At 50.5% G+C, this 20,499-nt stretch overlaps 1 protein-coding gene across 1 annotated transcript; it reads left to right on the forward strand.

The window, feature by feature from the left end:
* Positions 1–177: 177 nt before the first annotated feature.
* LOC117434523 (von Willebrand factor C and EGF domain-containing protein-like) lies at positions 178–20,442 on the forward strand (the record flags this gene model as incomplete). Its single annotated transcript, XM_034057087.3, has 31 exons — positions 178–1,143; positions 1,599–1,693; positions 2,114–2,203; positions 2,495–2,554; positions 3,305–3,424; positions 5,864–6,019; positions 9,071–9,187; positions 9,277–9,393; positions 9,532–9,654; positions 10,687–10,812; positions 11,748–11,873; positions 11,971–12,093; positions 12,354–12,473; positions 12,647–12,772; positions 13,203–13,283; positions 13,864–13,971; positions 15,038–15,627; positions 15,951–16,041; positions 16,773–16,855; positions 16,954–17,041; positions 17,197–17,282; positions 17,386–17,503; positions 17,588–17,673; positions 17,850–17,946; positions 18,034–18,116; positions 18,219–18,309; positions 18,446–18,528; positions 18,976–19,066; positions 19,280–19,362; positions 19,856–19,985; positions 20,147–20,442. Coding segments are annotated over exons 1-31 (3,897 nt in total), but the record flags the coding sequence as incomplete, so codon positions are not given.
* Positions 20,443–20,499: the final 57 nt, after the last annotated feature.

The raw sequence follows: 20,499 nt of genomic DNA on the forward strand, positions 1-20,499 counted from the left end.
TTGAATTTCAGCCCGTGAAACACCAAGACGTTTTTTTTGTTTTGTTTGTTTTCAAGCAACTCGTAAGATACTTAATTCAAGATTGTTTATGTGTTGTATTCGCATGGTAAAAAATGTTGCTACATAACTTGCAAAAAAAAAAAAAAAAAAAAATGCCCAAAAGTTTCCTGCCCCAAGAGACCTGTTGCGTTGCAGTGTATCTGTTTTGGGGGATGTAGATGTCTTTTAATCTCCCAATAAATGACAATATAAAACAATACTACAAAACACCCGCATGAGAATAGAGAAGGAGAGTTCAGCGTGAGGGTAGTTCTTGTATCGGCTGCGGTCGAGTTGCACTTTTGTGAATCGTGCTGGAATAACGCAGAGGTAGCAGTCCTGGAGGGGGGGACAGGAGCATTGAGGGGGGACAGGAGCATTGGGTTACACAGGGGCAGTGAGGCTGGGGGTGTTCCTCTCTGCGGTAGGTCTTGAAAACCTAAACAGAAAGCCGAGGGAAAATAATTTCCGTCTGAGACTGGAGCGCAGACGGGGATCTGGAGGTTTGTTTGTCTAAGAGACCGGTGTTTCGATTGTCCTGTTGTGCGGTACAGGATCTGAACGGGCAAACACATTCTTAGCACACATGAAAACGCTTTGAATACAGTATACAACACTCTGGCTAGCAATTTATATGTATATACTGCGCTTTCACTGTAACCACAAGCCGCTGGAAAAGGAATAAAGGGAGGATTACAAACTGAAACGCACACAGTTGGAAAGTGCCTCCCCGTTCCGTTCAGAGGGAAAGCAGCAGAAGAGAATGGACATCGAGGGGAAAGCGGGGATGTTTACAACTGCAATCCGAGTTTAATGTTAACACAAACAACCGAAAACACGTCCAGTACCTGACCGGTGGGTATCTCCTGGGCTCAGTGCGGATTTAAATGTGCAAAAGGTGCGCACTTACACTGTTCCACACCTGGCAGATACATGTAAGCGTGTCTAAAGAAACTCGTGACGCGGTTATACCCGCTCTGAAAGCGCAGTTATGATTGCGATGAAGCTTCTGTGCGTTTATGTCCTGTTGCTGAAAGCTGACGGAAGAGTTTACCCCGGCGGACGGAAGAGAGGACATCAGCACTACAACCCACCAACGCCGAGGTAAGCGGGTTACTTCGTTGACGCTGCGGAGACGCGCACGACACATACACAGCGCCTTTGTCATTCAGCTCATCTTCCTCACTGTCAGTCCAGTTTGGGCATTCAAAACCACGAGCATTCTTCCTAAATCCCGAAGCTTCTTCTGACAGAGGGAATCCTGTAGGAACTGAAGGACACAGTAATGAGCACCGCGCTCTGCGGAGTTCAGACAGAACGAAGCAGCCTTTCGCTGTGCAAACCCTGCATTGTCCAGGGCCCTGTTACAGTATCAGAGTTTACTCTGCTGAAAGAATCAAACATTACAATTTAAGAGCTCTTTACTGTAACAAGTCCACCTGTGAAAAGTATGTAATTGTTGAAGAGCTGTACTGAGGTTACAAGCTGGGTAACTTTCTCTCTGCTTCACTCACTCCCTTCTCCCCCTCTCTCTGGCCTTCTCTCCCCCCTCTTTGCAGGCACCGCTCGGGTCCCCATGTGTGCTCGGCTGGGTTCGGCACTGGTTGCTGCCCTGGTTGGGTTCCTTCCTCAGCAAGTGGACTCTGCCTCACACGTGAGTAAAGACCAGCCTGGTCTGTGTTGGAGGGGCTGGCTGTCTGATATCTGCTCTGTGATTCTATCAGAGCTCAGCCTGGTCTGTGCTGGAGGGGCTGGCTGTCTGATATCTGCTCTGTGATTCTGTCAGAGCTCAGCCTGGTCTGTGGTGGAGGGGCTGGCTGTCAGATATCTGCTCTGTGATTCTGTCAGAGCTCAGCCTGGTTTGTGCCGGAGGGGCTGTCTGTCTGATATCTGCTCTGTGATTCTATCAGAGCTCAGCCTGGTCTGTGCTGGAGGGGCTGGCTGTCTGATATCTGCTCTGTGATTCTATCAGGGCTCTTGTAATTCTATGTAAATCATGTTTAAGCCCTCTTTCTCAGTGTTCGTTGAAAGTGTTTGTATGTTTTTGTATCTTTGTTTGCCTCCCTTCCCTCAGCGGTGTGTTCCTTCGGCTGTGGGGACGGCTTCTGCATCGCACCCAACGTGTGCTCCTGTCGGGGAGGGAAGCAGGGAGTCACCTGTCCAGGTAACCCAGCCCTGCTGTAGTGGCCCCACAGCGTCTCATTGATGCAGTGGAGTTTACTGTATAGTCTTTTAGCTTCAAACACTCAATCAATAAACTCGCTGAGCTAAATCATTCCAGTACAATCCTTCGGGCCAAGCACGCCTCTGCAAATCTCTTTTGTGTCTGAATGTTGTATTTTAGAACTCTTAAGAAGGCCTTTGCCAAAATTCCTTCTGCTTCTTAGTTTAACTGTGACTGTGTATATCGCTGCACATGCTCAGTGTGACCACAAGGATGTTTATGATGTTTCAGATGAGGGGTGGCTTGGTCATTTACTGGCTGAAGACATCTTCAATCGTGCTGATACGGAAGGTGAGTAGAATAATTAACAGCCCAATCTTGGCAGCGGTGGGGAGTGTCTAGTAGTCAATGCATTTCCTGCATTGCGTGTATCTTTCTGGAGCTGCAGTTTGTGCTTCTATTGTTTGGTTGGGTCAGACTGGGGTTCCCTGCTCCTAACATTTCAGAACGAAATGTTTAAACACTTAAAATAAAAACAGCCCTTGTTTTTTCTCCAAGAGGAATTTTTATTTTTAGTTATTGGGCCTGGTGCCACTGGTTCTCCTGTGAGAATACAGTTATTTGAATCGGAATTTTATTCATCAGAAAACAAATCCACAAAAAAAACAGCATGTGACCCTTCCTGAACTCTGAAGGAATGTGTTTGCAGCTGATGGTGAAACAAAAGCAAAAGCATCTACACTGAACCAAAGCTTTATATTGTTAGTAAAGAATTCAAACACACATTACAGTACAACAACATGTTATTGGAAAGCAGACTGCTGTCCTGTAATTATCTCACTTATCCAAGTTCTGTCGCTCCCTCGTCTGTTTTTTTAAATTCAGTTCTCCCCGTTTTTCCGCCTGGCAATGGCAAATGTTTTGACCACAAGTGTTTTTCAGTGTCTTCAGTGCTGTACTGTATGGACTGTGCACATAAAGTTGTTTCCTGCAAAGAGCAAATAGAACCGCCCCCCCCAAGGCTTCGGGTTTCGAGACTTTAAATAATAAGAAGTTCTAAAGTGCATTGCCATGTGGGACTGAATTTCTTCTGTTCTCCAGGAAGTCCCACCTCCTGCCTGACAGCACGTTGTGAGCACAGCTGCACTCTGATTGGAGGATTCCCAGCCTGCAGCTGCTCTCTGGGATATAGCCTGGCCAGGGACGGACGTAGCTGCCATGGTGAGAGCCCACATACTGGTCTGGTCTGGTTTGGTGTCTGATATCTAGTGTCTGGTCTCTAGTGTCTGGTCTGGTCTGGTGTCTGATATCTAGTGTCTGGTGTCTGGTCTCTAGTGTCTGGTCTGGTCTGGTGTCTGATATCTAGTGTCTGGTGTCTGGTCTCTAGCGTCTGGTCTGGTCTGGTGTCTGATATCTAGTGTCTGGTGTCTGGTCTCTGGTCTCTAGTGTCTGGTCTGGTCTGGTGTCTGATATCTAGTGTCTGGTCTGGTCTGGTGTCTGATATCTAGTGTCTGGTGTCTGGTCTCTAGTGTCTGGTCTGGTCTGGTGTCTGATATCTAGTGTCTGGTGTCTGGTCTCTAGTGTCTGGTCTGGTCTGGTGTCTGATATCTAGTGTCTGGTGTCTGGTCTCTAGTGTCTGGTCTGGTCTGGTGTCTGATATCTAGTGTCTGGTGTCTGGTCTCTAGTGTCTGGTCTGGTGTCTGATATCTAGTGTCTGGTGTCTGGTCTCTAGTGTCTGGTCTGGTCTGGTGTCTGATATCTAGTGTCTGGTCTGGTTTCTTGTCTGGTCTGGTCTGGTCTGGTGTTTGATATCTAGTGTCTGGTCTGGTGTCTGGTGTCTAGTGTCTGGTCTGGTCTCTAGTGTCTGGTCTGGTCTGGTGTCTGATATCTAGTGTCTGGTGTCTGGTCTCTAGTGTCTGGTCTGGTCTGGTATCTGATATCTAGTGTCTGGTGTCTGGTCTCTAGTGTCTGGTCTGGTCTGGTGTCTGATATCTAGTGTCTGGTCTGGTTTCTTGTCTGGTCTGGTCTGGTCTGGTCTGGTGTTTGATATCTAGTGTCTGGTCTGGTGTCTGGTGTCTAGTGTCTGGTCTGGTGTCTGGTCTCTAGTGTCTGGTCTGGTCTGGTGTCTGATATCTAGTGTCTGGTGTCTGGTCTCTAGTGTCTGGTCTGGTCTGGTGTCTGGTCTCTAGTGTCTGGTCTGGTGTCTAGTGTCTGGTCTGGTGTCTGCTGTCTGGTCTCTAGTGTCTGGTTTGGTGTCTGGTGTCTGATATCTAGTGTCTGGTCTGGTGTCTGCTGTCTGGTCTCTAGTGTCTGGTCTGGTCTGGTTTCTTGTCTGGTCTGGTCTGGTGTCTGATATCTAGTGTCTGGTCTGGTCTGCTGTCTGGTCTCTAGTGTCTGGTCTGGTCTGATTTCTTGTCTGGTCTGGTGTCTGATATCTAGTGTCTGGTCTGGTGTCTGCTGTCTGGTCTCTAGTGTCTGGTCTGGTCTGGTGTCTGGTCTCTAGTGTCTGATCTGGTGTCTGGTGTCTGCTGTCTGGTCTCTAGTGTCTGGTCTGGTGTCTGCTGTCTGGTCTCTACTGTCTGGTCTGGTGTCTGCTGTCTGGTCTCTACTGTCTGGTCTGGTGTCTGCTGTCTGGTCTCTAGTGTCTGGGGTGGTGTGGTCGGATCTGATCTGGTTCTGTTGCAGAGGGACAAAGCTAAGCTCTGAAAATCACCCATAAATTCAACAACAAACATTCCTGAGAACAGCCTTTCTCAATCTCATCAAGCAAAATTGAAGACCATGACCAAGACTTGTCATTACATTTCTTGAGTTTCTTTGAACCTTTCGAGTGCAGCTCTGAACACAGCGCTCCCTACAGCCCTGCAGCCACCTCTCAAGCTGAGCTGCCCCGCACGCTCCCGCCACTCAGCCTGGAACATCTGCTTTGAGTTTGGAGCCTGTTGAAACACATCCAAAACAAACAGAGTAATGATTTCTAACAGTTTCAAACTTTTTACTTGAAAAAGGAAATTAGAGTAAAACTCCTCTGGTGCATGGTCTCTTTGCCAGTCAGTCAGTCAGGCTGGCTGTCAGTCTGACAGTATAACAGAATGTGCAGTAAAGGGTTAACTCCACTCCCCATCCCTGGCCCTGCTTTCAGGTGCTTTTTTACCTTGATTCCAGTTAGGTATTTACTTAGTTATCATACACTTGATGTGTCATATTGCCATTGTTATGTTATGCCTGGACAGTGACATCAGAAATACACACACACACATCAGCTCTTATTGCAAAGGTGTCCTGAATTCTTCAGAACTGAAACAACACTGGTCACCTATTCGCAGTGTGTGTAAGACCCAGACTTGCTCTCTGATCTCTTGCACACACACAGTACTGTTCACAGTGTGTGTAAGACCCAGACTTGCTCTCTGATCTCTTGCACACACACAGTGCTGTTCACAGTGTGTGTAAGACCCAGACTTGCTCTCTGATCTCTTGCACACAGACAGTGCTGTTCACAGTGTGTGTAAGACCCAGACTTGCTCTCTGATCTCTTGCACACACACAGTGCTGTTCACAGTGTGTGTAAGACCCAGACTTGCTCTCTGATCTCTTGCACACAGACAGTGCTGTTCACAGTGTGTGTAAGACCCAGACTTGCTCTCTGATCTCTTGCAGACACAGACGAGTGCTCAAGGTTCGGGGGGGGAGCGCTGTGCCAGCAGCTCTGTAAGAATACACTCGGAACCTTCCGCTGTCATTGTTACCATGGTTACCAGCTCTCCGCTAACGGCCGCTCCTGTGTGTCTGTGCCATTTTCCGCTGGACCGCCTGGTAAGTGTGATCCTGCCTTCTCTCTCACTCTCTATCACTCCCTCTCTCACTTTCTAACAGTCCTCCTCTCTATCACTTTGAATTAATGAGTCATTTAGCAGACACTTTTATCCAAAGCGACTTACAGAGACTAGGGGGTGAACTATGCATCAACAAATGCTGCTGCTACAGAGTCACTTACAGTAGGACGCGCAAGGAGGTTAAGTGACTTGCTCAGGGTCACACACAGTGAGTCAGTGGCTGAGCTGGGATTGAACCCGGAACCTCCTGGTATCAAGCCCCTTTCTTTAACTACTGGACCACCAAGCCTCACTGCCTACCTCTCACTCCCTCACTCTCAATCTTCTATCACTCACTCTCACTTGGTAACAGTCCTTCTCACATTCTATCACTCCCTATCTCACTTTATCACTCCCTCTCTCTCTCTCACTCTCTTCTGCTCCCTCTCACTTTGTAAAACTCTTCTGCTCTGTCACTCTTTACCACTCCCTCACTCTCATCTATGACTTCCCCTCTCTCACTCCCTCTCTCTTTATCACACTCTTTCAATTTATATTACTTTATCACCCTCTCTTTCTCAGACTCTGACACTTTCACTCTCTTGCACAGTCTCTCTCTATCTCTCCCTCTCTTTCACTCCCTCTCTCTTATACTCTCTCTGCTGCACAGTTATGTAGTTTCTTCTAGGGTCTTCACTAACTGATCATTTTTTTTAGGTTCCCACTTTGATCCATCTTTTTTCTACTCAAACCAATACCAGTATCCAGAGGGATAGGGTTACAGGGCGTCGCTATCCAGGGGGATAGGGTTACAGGGCGTCGCTATCCAGAGGGATAGGGTTACAGGGCGTCGCTATCCAGAGGGATAGGGTTACAGGGCGTCGCTATCCAGAGGGATAGGGTTACAGGGCGTCGGTATCCAGAGGGATAGGGTTACAGGGCGTTGCTATCCAGGGGGATAGGGTTACAGGGCGTCGCTATCCAGAGGGATAGGGTTACAGGGCGTCGCTATCCAGAGGGATAGGGTTACAGGGCGTCGCTATCCAGAGGGATAGGGTTACAGGGCGTCGCTATCCAGAGGGATAGGGTTACAGGGCGTCGCTATCCAGAGGGATAGGGTTACAGGGCGTCGCTATCCAGAGGGATAGGGTTACAGGGCGTCGCTATCCAGAGGGATAGGGTTACAGGGCGTCGCTATCCAGAGGGATAGGGTTACAGGGCGTCGCTATCCAGAGGGATAGGGTTACAGGGCGTTGCTATCCAGGGGGATAGGGTTACAGGGCGTCGCTATCCAGAGGGATAGGGTTACAGGGCGTCGCTATCCAGGGGGATAGGGTTACAGGGCGTCGCTATCCAGAGGGATAGGGTTACAGGGCGTCGGTATCCAGAGGGATAGGGTTACAGGGCGTCGCTATCCAGGGGGATAGGGTTACAGGGCGTCGCTATCCAGGGGGATAGGGTTACAGGGCGTCGCTATCCAGGGGGATAGGGTTACAGGGCGTCGCTATCCAGAGGGATAGGGTTACAGGGCGTCGCTATCCAGAGGGATAGGGTTACAGGGCGTCGCTATCCAGAGGGATAGGGTTACAGGGCGTCGCTATCCAGGGGGATAGGGTTACAGGGCGTCGCTATCCAGAGGGATAGGGTTACAGGGCGTTGCTATCCAGGGGGATAGGGTTACAGGGCGTCGCTATCCAGAGGGATAGGGTTACAGGGCGTCGCTATCCAGAGGGATAGGGTTACAGGGCGTCGCTATCCAGGCCAGTGTGATCCCAGCAGCCCATCGGAGGATCAGGAGTTTGAGGCACCAAGAGGCCTTCCATCTGTTTCAGTTCATCTCATTCGCTGTCAGTCTTAGACACTCTGTATTTCTGGTCAAAACCATTGTGTTATTGTCCTTCTGTGACCAATTTCTTTCTTCCTCTGTTTGTTAATTATTGTCAGATGTCTCAGCTAGACCTCGGGTTAAACAGTCACCCCTCCATCCCATCCAGACCAATCTGGTTCCTATCAGTAGGAATAAACCCTCACAGCCAGGCTTGTCAGCACTTCCAAACTCCTTGGGAGAAATTAGTAACCAGCTGGAAACTGTTAACACCAAATTTAACTTGCCTGATTCCTGGTTACAGCGGGCACTGCACAGCACCGGGGAGATAGAGGGGCATCGCATTCCTACATTAACTGTTACCTACGCTCTCTCAAACCTGAGACAGACCCACTCTGCCTGTCACACACTCACTCAGACAATTGTCAGCCTTGTTTATCTGTTAAATTGACGTTGTTGTGATATCCTAAGGTTGAAGCTGTGGGTGAGACAGTCCAGAGCTTTGTGTGTGTGTGCGTGCATGCGTGTGTCTTTGTGTGTGCGTGCTGACTTACTGATCAGTCAGTCAATACAATATTACGTTATCGTGTTTTTGACAAGCCCAGCCACAGATAGCAGTGTTAGTGCTGAACCTTCAGGTTTTCTTATCAAATTGTAATTTTAATTGAACTGCATTCGTTTGACAGCTTGCAGCCTCTCAGCCAGTATCCCTGAAACGGAAAGGGGGTGGGGCTTCATGAGGCACGCGAAGCTCCTGATTGGCTGCTTACATGAGATAAGGATAAGATAAAGGGATCATAATTCAAACTGTAATAAGTATGGAACTGTAATGAGTATGAAATCATACAATAACACTATCAAGAAAGCATCGCTGTCTGTCTGACTGTCTCTGTCTCGCTCTCTGTCTATCTCTCTGTCTCTCTCTGTCTCTGTCTGTCTCGTTCTCTGTCTCTCTGTCTCTCTGCCTGTCTGTCTGTCTCTCTGTCTGTCTGTCTGTCTGTCTCTCTCTGTCTCTGTTTGTCTGTCTGTCTCGTCTGTCTGTCTGTCTGTCTCTGTCTCTCGCTCTCTCGCTCTGTCTGTCGCTCTCTCTCTCTGTCTCTCACTCGCTCGCTCTCTCTCTGTCTGTGTGTCTCTGTCTCTGTCTCTCGCTCTGTCTCTCTCTCTCTCTCTCTCTCTCTCTCTCTCTCTCAGCATGTGTGCTTATTCTGTGCTTCTCTTCTGTTGCAGGCTGTGGGGAGTATGGCTGTGACATGTCCTGCAATAGCGGTGGGTGTGAGCAGGTCTCCAGAGTGTGTCCAGTGGGGTTCACAATGATCGAGACCAGCAATGGAGTTGCGTGCCGAGGTAAAGAAACCAAGAGCTGCTCTCACTAATGAAATCTGCCTCGCTCTCTATCACTGCCTCTCTCAATCTGTTCCCTCACTTGCTTGTAGACATTAACGAGTGCTCAGGAGCAGCCTGCAGAGGACAGTGTGTCAATGCGGAGGGAGGCTTTGTGTGTGAGTGCCGTGCCGGGATGCAGCTCTCTCCTGACAGACACAGCTGCGTTGGTGAGTAAATACAGGGCAGGCCTAGACATGAGTGTGTTTGTGTGTGAGGCTGTGTTTGAGCCGCAGTGAGTGAAGTGCTGAGTGTGTAATAGCCTGTTGTTGCCTCTCACCCTCTCTGTGTTGTTCTTTTCATTACAGATATAGACGAGTGTTCTGGGAACCGGTCACCATGCCAACAACGCTGTCAGAATACTGTGGGCAGCTACAAGTGTTCCTGCCGTGTGGGATTCTATCTCCACAGCAACGGGCGCTCCTGCGTAGGTATGGGGCTGGTAGAAGCTACTTTACTTTCCCAGCGATCATGCTCAGCCTTCCATGTGCTCCTTTCCTTGTTCTTGTGCCACAGAAAGAAACACAACACAGAAGGAACCAATTTCTCCATGACCACCTAACTAACTAAGTCTACATCTGGTTTTGAGTTTCCGTAGCATGTGTGCTGGGGGTAGTGTGTGTGTGTGTGTGTGTACTGTGGCATGGTGCCAGTGCTTGGCTGTCCCAGTGCCCTCTAAGCTGGGCACCCTGCCAAAGACCCCCCCCCCTCCCCTTCCCGCATGCAAACATGCTGGGAAGATACTGTAAGACTGCTTCTGTGCAGTAAATTCACTGTCAGTATGGTACCGGGCTGGGTCTATCAGTATGGTACCGGGCTGGACTGGGTCTGTCAGTATGGTACCGGGCTGGGCTGGGTCTGTCAGTATGGTACTGGGCTGGGCTTGGTCTGTCAGTATGCTACCGGGCTTGGTCTGTCAGTATGGTACCAGGCTGGACTGGGTCTGTCAGTATGGTACCGGGCTGGGTCTGTCAGTATGGTACCGGGCTGGGTTTGGTCTGTCAGTATGCTACCGGGCTGGGTCTGTCAGTATGGTACCGGGCTGGGCTGGGTCTGTCAGTATGGTACCGGGCTGGGCTTGGTCTGTCAGTATGCTACCGGGCTGGGTCTGTCAGTATGATACCGGGCTGTGCTGGGTCTGTCAGTATGATACCGGGCTGGGTTTATGAGTGACTGGGCAGAACACTGCAAGGCCTTGTGATTTGGCCTGTGTGTTGAGGAGGCACTCTGAATCATCCACAGCTGCTTGCCTGCAGAGGGACTGAGCTGAACACTTTCTCAGAGATCCATCTGTGAGCCATAAATACAAAACTGACTCCACTTTACACTTCAGATTTCCAATAACAGATGGCTTTCACACATAGAAACCCTGCTGTATTGTTCCTGGCACTGCAGCTCCTGTCTTACCAGTATGCTCTCCTCTCTCCTCTCCCTGTGCCCTGCCTGGCTCTCCTGTGTTTCAGACCGGGATGAATGCCAGGCCCCCGGCCCCGCCCGCTGTCAGCAGCGATGTGTGAACACGCCAGGAAGTTACTCCTGCACCTGTCGCCATGGATACCGGCTGAGCTCTGACGGACGCACCTGTGCAGGTAATCCAAGGAAATGCTCCAACACACCTTAGCAAGGCTCAAGGCTCACCTGGGCAGCTGTCTTGAGAAGGCCTTAATAAGGCTGCTCTCTTTAAATAGTTTTTGGGTTACTGATCAAAGCCTGACTGGAGCACCTGAGATAGACGTGCAGGGGCCCATTAGCAGCAGCTTTGCTGTCTCTTTTTGTTTTATAATTTGTATTCTGTTCTCTTCCGGCCCGCTGTCGGTGCTGGAGTGTGTGTGTGCAGTTTGCTTGATCTCTGTGTTCAGTGTGTGCAGTTTGCTTGATCTCTGTGTTCAGTGGGTGCAGTTTGCTTGATCTCTGTGTTCAGTGGGTGCAGTTTGCTTGATCTCTGTGTTCAGTGTGTGCAGTTTGCTTGATCTCTGTGTCCAGTGGGTGCAGTTTGCTTGATCTCTGTGTTCAGTGGGTGCAGTTTGCTTGATCTCTGTGTTCAGTGGGTGCAGTTTGCTTGATCTCTGTGTTCAGTGTGTGCAGTTTGCTTGATCTCTGTGTTCAGTGTGTGCAGTTTGCTTGATCTCTGTGTCCAGTGTGTGCAGTTTGCTTGATCTCTGTGTTCAGTGTGTGCAGTTTGCTTGATCTCTGTGTTCAGTGTGTGCAGTTTGCTTGATCTCTGTGTTCAGTGTGTGCAGTTTGCTTGATCTCTGTGTTCAGTGTGTGCAGTTTGCTTGATCTCTGTGTTCAGTGTGTGCAGTTTGCTTGATCTCTGTGTTCAGTGTGTGCAGTTTGCTTGATCTCTGTGTTCAGTGTGTGCAGTTTGCTTGATCTCTGTGTTCAGTGTGTGCAGTTTGCTTGATCTCTGTGTTCAGTGTGTGCAGTTTGCTTGATCTCTGTGTTCAGTGGGTGCAGTTTGCTTGATCTGTGTGTTCAGTGTTTGCTGTTTGCCGTGCCTCTCACTACGCTGTTGTGATTTCAGATGTGAACGAGTGCGAGACCCCTGGCCTAGCGCTGTGCCAGCACTCCTGCAGAAACTCTCCGGGCAGCTTCCATTGTCAGTGTCCCCCTGGGCACAGACTGCACCCCAACGGGAGAAACTGCACAGGTAGTGTATCTGATTTAAACTTCCATGCAAATAGAATCTGCTGCTCTTTTAAACAGATTTTGTTTAACTTTTTGAACCTGTCTGATTTTCTCTCCAGATATTAACGAATGTCACCTGCACCCCCCTCGCTGCCAGCACCTCTGCCAGAATGTGATGGGCTCATACCACTGCACCTGTCCAGTGGGGTACCAGCTGCTGCCTGATGGGAAACGGTGTGAAGGTGGGTATGAGGGCTGGGGGTGGCTGTGCCTGGACTAGTGGGAAGTAGCAGATCACAGATACGAGATTATAAACTGGAGTAGCTCCACTGTATTGTAGATTCTAGTAGCAATGAAGCTACTGTCCTGGACCTGAAATGGACTGTATTGTTGCGTGTAGTGCATCTCTATAGACTGTGATATAGGATGGCCCCTGATAGACTGCCTCTAAGGTGCAGCTGTTGCTTTGCAGCGGGGGGTATGACATGTTTCTGTGTTTCAGACCGGAATGAGTGTACAGACGGTTCACATGGCTGTGGCCACGGGTGTGACAACACGGCTGGGAGTTACCAGTGCACATGTGAGCCAGGCTTTCGGCTCCGCGAGCAGGGGGTGTGCGAGGGTGAGTGTGCGAGGGGTGGAGAGGGTGCCAGGGTGAGGGTGCGAGGGGGTGGCGAGTGTGCAAGAGGGTGGCAAGGGGGTGGCGGGTGTGCGAGGGTGAGGGTGCGAGGGGTGGCAAGTCTTTATGTATACTTAGTTAGTTATTGGACCTGCAGTTTGCATTGCTGTTTTCAGATGAGAACGAGTGTGCCCTTCCCAACACAAACCACTGCTCTCACAACTGCATCAACACTGCAGGCAGCTACCACTGTGGCTGTCGTCATGGCTACCGACTCCACAGCGACAGCAGATCCTGTGTGGGTAAGCGCGTCACAAGGCATTAACATGGGCAGGCTTCAAGCAACTTCAAAGAGCCATGTTACACAGGCAGGACTCCTGCTGTATCGCGGTGCACTGTTACACAGGCAGGACTCCTGCTGTATCGCTGTGCACTGTTACACAGGCAGGACTCCTGCTGTATCGCGGTGCACTGTTACACAGGCAGGACTCCTTGTGTATCACGGTGCACCGTTACACAGGCAGGACTCCTTGTGTATCACGGTGCACTGTTACACAGGCAGGACTCCTGCTGCATCGCGGTGCACTGTTACACAGGCAGGACTCCTGCTGTATCGCTGTGCACTGTTACACAGGCAGGACTCCTGCTGTATCGTGGTGCACTGTTACATTGAGAATGGTTTGTTGTAAGCAGGTCCAGCAGCGATATGATAACGTTTGTCTCTGTCTCCAGTTGACTTGCACAGCTGCCAGTCCTGTCGGAGACCCTGCCCTCCTGGGTTTGTGTTGCTACCCAACGGGGTCGATTGCACAGGTACAGCCTCAATAATTCATGTGATACAAATATTTACTAGACAGACCTCAGCCTCTTGTCTTGAGTGTTATTCTCAGTGTTGAATGCAGTTCAAATGAATGTATCCCCAGGCAGTGCCAGGACCCTCTTATCAATGTGCTGCAGTTATCACTGCGCACACCTGGACAGATGAAGGGAATGCACTATTCAGAGCCTCTTGAACTGCGATAACTACTGTGCTGACTCGTGGGGAAATTGCTGTAAAGTTGTTTTCTTTCAGACAGACAGAGCTGGCCTCTACTTTGATGTGCTTTTGTATGCTCTGGCAAGTAAATTACAGAGTGGCTGTCTGGCTGTCTAATAGGGGCCGTTATGCAGAGGAGGAAAGCAGAGTTTAGACGGGGAATCTCGAGACTACAGGTGTCTCTGAGAGGCAGAAAGAAGCTTAATCGCATTCCCTTTAATTTTTTTTTTTGTTAGTCAAAGAGTTTCAATGCTCTTCTGATAGCATGCTGTTCAGTCGTTCTCTCTGGTGTTGTACAGCAGCAGATACTCCTATGTTGAGTGGTCAGATCTCACTGCCTCTGTCCTCGCTCCGCAGTTTCAGTGGACGCTACCTGTGAGCCGGCCTGTGCAGGCGGGGCTGCGGAGTGTGTGAGCGGTCAGTGCGTGTGTCCACCGGGACTGACAGGAACAGACTGCCACACTGGTGAGCGAGCCTTCTTTTAGGCACCAGCCCAAACGTTGGTCTGCTTGACTTATTCTCTTATAGCCTGACAGCATAGAACACAACAAGCAAAGTCACTGGCACAGGAACAGGCAGGCAGATACACAAGCTCATCCTCACTCTGTTGCTGGGCTCTGTCAGATGGAAGAGTTTTTCCATCTTCAAAGGGCTCCCCTGCTCCCTCAGGACTAGATTGTGAGCCCTGTGATCTGCACTTCCTCCTGTAATCTGCGTTAATCCCCTCTCTATGAAGCAGACGGGCTCCCAGCTCCCCACGGCTATTCATCACCACAGTCACAACAGGATCCCTCTCGGTGTCTTCCACCAGCAAGAGGCTTAGCTGGGAAAAGCATTGAGCAACTGCCAGTGTGCAATAGCAGTAATAGACACTGCAAAACAAAGACAAACACATTTTGGATTTCAATTTGGAAAGTGGGTCAGGATACTGGATACAGTTTATGCAGGTGCCATATCTTAATATAAAAGCAGCATTATTAGAGGAGGCACTAAAACACCATCACATGCTAGAACCCTTTCTTGCCTCATTTTAGACCATGTTTAAGGTGCTATGGATGATTGTTATAATTGTTTTATCTCAATGCCTGGGGGGTAATTCAGTAACTGCCCCCTTGTCTCCTCTCAGACATTGACGAGTGCGGCTCAGTGAACGCTGGGTGTCAGCATGCCATAACCTGATTGGCAGCTTCCTGTGTAACTGCCCAGAGGGGAGCCAGCTCCACCCCAACGGGAGAGAATGCACAGGTCACACAGATAGAGGACCCGCACAGGTCACACAGATAGAGGACCCGCACAGGTCACACAGATAGAGGACCCGCACAGGTCACACAGATAGAGGACCCGCACAGGTCACACAGATAGAGGACCCGCACAGGTCACACAGATAGAGGACCCGCACAGGTCACACAGATAGAGGACCCGCACAGGTCACACAGATAGAGGACCCGCACAGGTCACACAGATAGAGGACCCGCACAGGTCACACAGAAGGTGTTTAATATGTATTTCTTTGATGTATTTCTTGTTTCAGCTCTCCCAGATCCTGCCATGGTCCCAGCTCCCATAATGAAAACCATTCAGCAGTCTTCCAGGAAGAGTAAACTGTTTGCCCCTCCTACCTCGGAGACCACACCACAGGCCTCTCCCAATACCCAGGCTGTAGCTTCAGCTCTGCCCCCCTCATCACCCTCCACCCCTATTTATGCCTCTGTGCCTCCCCCAGCAGCTAGTACCATCTCTGTAGCAACCAGCCTAATTCCCAATAACACACCCCAAGTCCCACCCACACCAGAGACCACACCTCCAGTCAGTCTACCAACTACAGAGTCCCCAGCTCTTGACACTCTTCCTATAGCCCCTCCCACTCCAGCAGTGGAGCAGTCTGCAGTAACCCCACCCACTGCTTTCCCTGTACCAATAGCAGAGCCCCAAACCCTGTTCCGCTCCTTGGTTCCACCCACAGACCTGCCCCCCCCTCGGCCTGTCCACACCTCTCACGCAGAGCCCCCTCCCTCAGCAGTCCTACAGCTGACCCCAGCGCTCTGCTCCCATGAGGGAGCCCTGCACCCCGAGGGCAGTAGCTGGCTGGAGCCGCACTGCAGGAACTGCACCTGCCTCCCAGTAATAGTCTCTCTTGTGTTCTGCATGGGGGGGAGGTAATGTAAAATGAATTCTCTTTTGAAGACTATTGAAGACCGCTCTCCACTCTGATTTTGGTGCATTCAGGGATGTTAATAGGAGGTCAGTAAATCGGCCAGCTTGAGGGAAGCACCCTCAGAACTGATGGGGAGCAGTATTCAAAATGTTTGCTTTTGAACTAGTAATTAACAGATGTGACTGTACTATGTTGTGCTCTCTCTCTCTCTCTCTCTCTCTCAATGTCATGCTTATGGTATTTTAGCAATGAGGGGAGTTTTCACTCAGACTGACACTTGACTTTGCAGGAAGGGGCGGTGCTTTGCCACCATGTGACCTGCTCAGCTTCCTGTTCCCACCCAGCCTCGGCCCCGGAGCAGTGCTGTCCGTCCTGCACCAGTGAGTGACCTCCCCCCCCCCTGCTGCACCCCCAGCTGCACCCCCAGCTTGCTCTGCTTCCTTCAGACCACAGTATAACAGTGTTCTCCACTGCATTCATCAGGATTAAACAGACAGATGCATGACAGAGGAAGGGAGAATGGGGTGCAGGTGTCTGCAGAGTCATTCTTGAGGCAGTGGCTGTCTTACTTCATGGCTGTTCCTGTGTCACCCTTAGAAACATTTAGCAGTCATTTTAGCTCCATGCATTTTCCATGGAAATACTATGCATTTATCATAGTTCTCCATCTTATTTAAAAAATATACTTGACCATACCTCTGAGCTTACAATGCTTCCCTATGCCTTACCATACCTCTCTGTGCTTTGCAATGCTTCCCTATGCTTTACCAGACCCCTCTGTACTTTACAATGCTTCCCTATGCTTTAGCAGACTTCTCTATGCTTTACAATGCTTCCCTATGCTTTAGCAGACCTCTCTGTGCTTTACAATGCTTCCCTATGCTTTACCATACCTCCTGTGCTTTACAATGCTTCCCTATGCTTTACCATACCTCTCTGTGCTTTACAATGCTTCCCTATGCTTTACCAGACCTCTCTGTGCTTTACAATGCTTCCCTATGCTTCACCATACCTCTCTGTGCTTTACAATGCTTCCCTATGCTTTACCTTGCTTTATCACACTTTGCTATGCTTTCTTGCACACTCTCACTGCCTCTCTCTCTCTCCCAAGGCTGCCTGTACAAAGGGCTGGTTCTGGAGGATGAACAGACTTTCTCCCCTGAGGAAGACAGCTGCACCCTGTGTCTGTGCCTGGTGAGTGTGGAGTCGTGTGTGTGTGTGAGAGTGTTCGGGGGGAGGGTGGTTATGGGAGGGGGCTGTCTCTTTAATTTGTTTCTTTTTTGTCTTCACAGGCTGGAAATATAACGTGCCTCACCCCCGACTGCCCTCCAGTCACATGTGAGCAGCCCATCCAATCGGAGTGCTGCCCTCTGTGCCCAGGTATCTGTGTATCTCTATCAGAGCCCAACCAAATCACATGGTGTCTATTCGATCACACTTCACATTACCAAGAATGCAATATTTGATTTACCCGTTGGTAAGCCCTGTGATAAACACATGTATTGATCTCTATTACTCACTGTCTCTGTGTGCAGCTGAGTGTGTCTACCAGGGGAACGTGTATCTGGAGGGGGCAGAGTTTTCTCGACCTGGAGATGACTGCACCACCTGTGTCTGCAAGGTACTCTGTCTGTGTCTCTCTCTCTCTCTCTGACTACCTCCCTCATTCAACGCAGGGCTGCTCTGTGCCCCTGAAATGACCCTGTTTGCATGTTCTCTCTCAGAATGGTGAAGTGGAATGTTCCTACACCCCCTGCCCAGTATTGGACTGTCCCAGAGGTGATTGGCGGTTGGAACCTGGAGAGTGCTGCTTCTCCTGTCACCAGGCAACCGTGGAGAGAGGTAGGACTGACTTCCTGTCCCCAGCTTGTTGAGAACCGCCTTGCGTAGTTCAGGTTGTTGATTCGCTCTGCTTCCTGTTCCCAGGGTGCTCTGTGGATGACAACGGAGTTGAGTTTCCTGTGGGACAGATCTGGTCTCCCGGAGACCCCTGCGAGACCTGCATGTGCCAGGTTAGAACCGAGTGGGGTGTGTCGGGGTGTGTGTGAGGTTATCTGTGTGTGTTGGGGTGTATGTGTTAGAGTGTGTGAGTGTGACAGGGTTTGTGTGAGTATCTGTGTGTGTGTGTGTGTCAGGGTGTCAATTTAATATCCCAGTTTCTCTGTGTAAATGTGTGTCTGTGTTTCAGTCGGGGGGCATGGTTGTTTGTCGGAGGACGGAGTGTCTGGAGAGCTGCCCGCACCCTATTCTGATCCCGGGACAGTGCTGCCCTGACTGCTCCGTAGGTATGAGTCCCTTCCCTTCCTCAATACCCTGAGCCTGCCCCTTACACACAGACCCCTTGCAATAAAAACACCCTTTCCAATCCACAGGCTGCAGCTACAGCGGAGTGGTGTATGAGAACAACGAGTCCTTCCCATCGCGCTCGGACCCCTGCCTCCACTGCATCTGCCTGGTAGGTGGGAGGGAGTCTTCAGGAGCTCTGCCTCTGTGCAGACCAGGGCTCTGCTCCTCAGTGCTTCCTCTCGGTGTGTAACCCTGTGCTTTTGATCCTCAGTCCGGTTCCGTGGCCTGTTCCCCAGCACAGTGCAAACCCAGCTGTACCTACCCATTCCACCAGGAGGGGGCGTGCTGCCCAGTCTGTCAGGGTGAGTGTGACTGAGCCAGCCTATCTGTAGAGGCGCTGACCCACTCCGCCGCAATGACAGTGTGGTCTGGTGGGCGAGGAGTGTAACCAATCCGGTCTGAACTATTCCCTAACCCGTCGCCCCCTGTCTGTTTCAGACTGTAACTACGAGGGTCGGAAGGTGCTGAACGGACTGTCATTCACACTGGAGAGCAGCCCCTGTACCCAGTGCACCTGCCAGGTAAGGAGAGCCGAGGTGTGTGTGTCTGTGTGTGTATCTGCTGTGTGTGTCTCTGTGTGTATCTCTGTTGTGTGTCTGTCTCTGTGTGAATCTCTGCTGTCAGAGAAGAGCTCTTATTAAAAAGTGTTTCTCTGAAGGCTTGCGTCATGTGCTGCTGGGCCCGGCTCACTCTGTATCCCGATACGTCCCGAATCAGTGTGCTGTTATTGTCACTGCAGTTATTACACTAACCCGTGTCCTGATTGATTCAGCTGTCATCAGCTTTAATGAGCCTCAGAGTCTGGAGATCAGCTGCTCTCTGGAGGGCTTGATGTCAGTTGATATCTTTAACCCTTGAGGGGAGGGGCTGCCTCCAGCTCTCATCCACTTTACAAGGGAATGTCTTTAGCTTCATGTCCTCCCTGTGAAACCGCATTTAGAACACACTCCACTGCTTTCTCTTAACAGTTTGGAGAGGTGAGCTGTGAGGAGATCCACTGCAATACTACCTGTTCACACCCCTACCCCCTGCCGGGAGAGTGCTGTCCCACCTGTCAAGGTAAGAGCAACTCCATACCTGCCCTACCTGTCAAGAGCGACTCCATACCCTGCCTTACCTGTCAAGAGCAACTCCATACCCTGCCTTACCTGTCAAGGTAACCTGGAGAGCTGACCCTATACTGGAAGTATAGAGAGTTGCGAATTTAGTTCAGTGTATTGCATTGTTCAGGATTAGGAGGTGTAACTCTCCCTCTCTCTCTCCCTGTCTCAGCGTGTCTGTATGCAGGACAGGCCATGGAGGATGGAGGCTATCACACCTCGGAGTCAGACCCCTGCATCGTGTGCCTCTGTGCTGTAGGTACTATCACACTGCCTGTCTGACAAGTGCATTGCAGCACAGAATCTGCTCTCCGTTTCCAAGCTCTGTACCAGCACTCGCTATCACCCAGGACCAGACAGCTGGGTGCAGCGAGAGTGCCGAGTACAGGAATCCATTGCACAGTGGCATAGTCTCTGTGCTCCAGAACATCTGTCCAAGTGATGTCAAGGGATTTGTTTTTAGTGTTCATCAGCCTTGGATATGGAGCCCTTTCTGACTGCAATTGAAAGCTCTGCTCTAACAGATTGCACGTTGTTCTAGCTCAAGCAAGTGTAATTGTTGTCGATTTGTCACTAGAATTGCAGTCTGTTATGATTGGCACATCTTCTGCCCCACAGATTAAAATAGAGAGCAGCAGTCAGACAGAAGGAAGGCTTTGTTAGGTATGATGTGAATTAGCCCTGTGCCCACTGCACATGCTTTTACTCCGCTGGTGCCCCATCAGTCCTGTCTCGCTCATCTCCACAGGAAGGCAATGTGGAGTGCGAATGGAAGGGAGGCTCCTGCCCAGACCTGCCCTGCAGTGAGCCACTGCTGCACCAGCCAGGACTTTGCTGCCCTCTCTGTCCTGGAGGACAAACTGCAGCACCCGATCCAGGTAACCCACAGGACTGGGGCACGGGGTTTCTGAAGTGTATCTGTTGAGCATGTGCATTGTATAGCTTAGAATTGTACTGAAACTGGATGATCATCAGATACTGCATGTTTAATGAGTGGCATGTCTGAAGTAGCTAGTGTAACTGTGCTGTTCTCCCTCAGAGAGCACTGCTGATCTGCAAGATTCAAAGACGACTCCTACAACAACCTGCTCATCACAAGCCTCCCGTGGAACCACTGCCTCCCCTGCAGCCTCTGAGTCAGACCATGAGGGAGCCAGTGTGCCAGGCAGGGGAGAGCTGGGGAGGGGAGAGGCAGGGAGGGGAGAGACAGGGAGGAAAGAGGCAGGCAGGGGAGAGACAGGGAGGAGAGAGGCAGGCAGGGGAGAGGCAGGGAGGGGAGAGGCAGGGAGGGGAGAGGCAGGGAGGAAAGAGGCAGGCAGGGGAGAGACAGGGAGGAGAGAGGCAGGCAGGGGAGAGGCAGGGAGGGGAGAGGCAGGCAGGGGAGAGGCAGGC

This window comes from Acipenser ruthenus, chromosome 28 (genome assembly GCF_902713425.1).
Source record: "Acipenser ruthenus chromosome 28, fAciRut3.2 maternal haplotype, whole genome shotgun sequence".
In the NCBI taxonomy this organism is placed as follows: Eukaryota; Metazoa; Chordata; class Actinopteri; order Acipenseriformes; family Acipenseridae; genus Acipenser; species Acipenser ruthenus.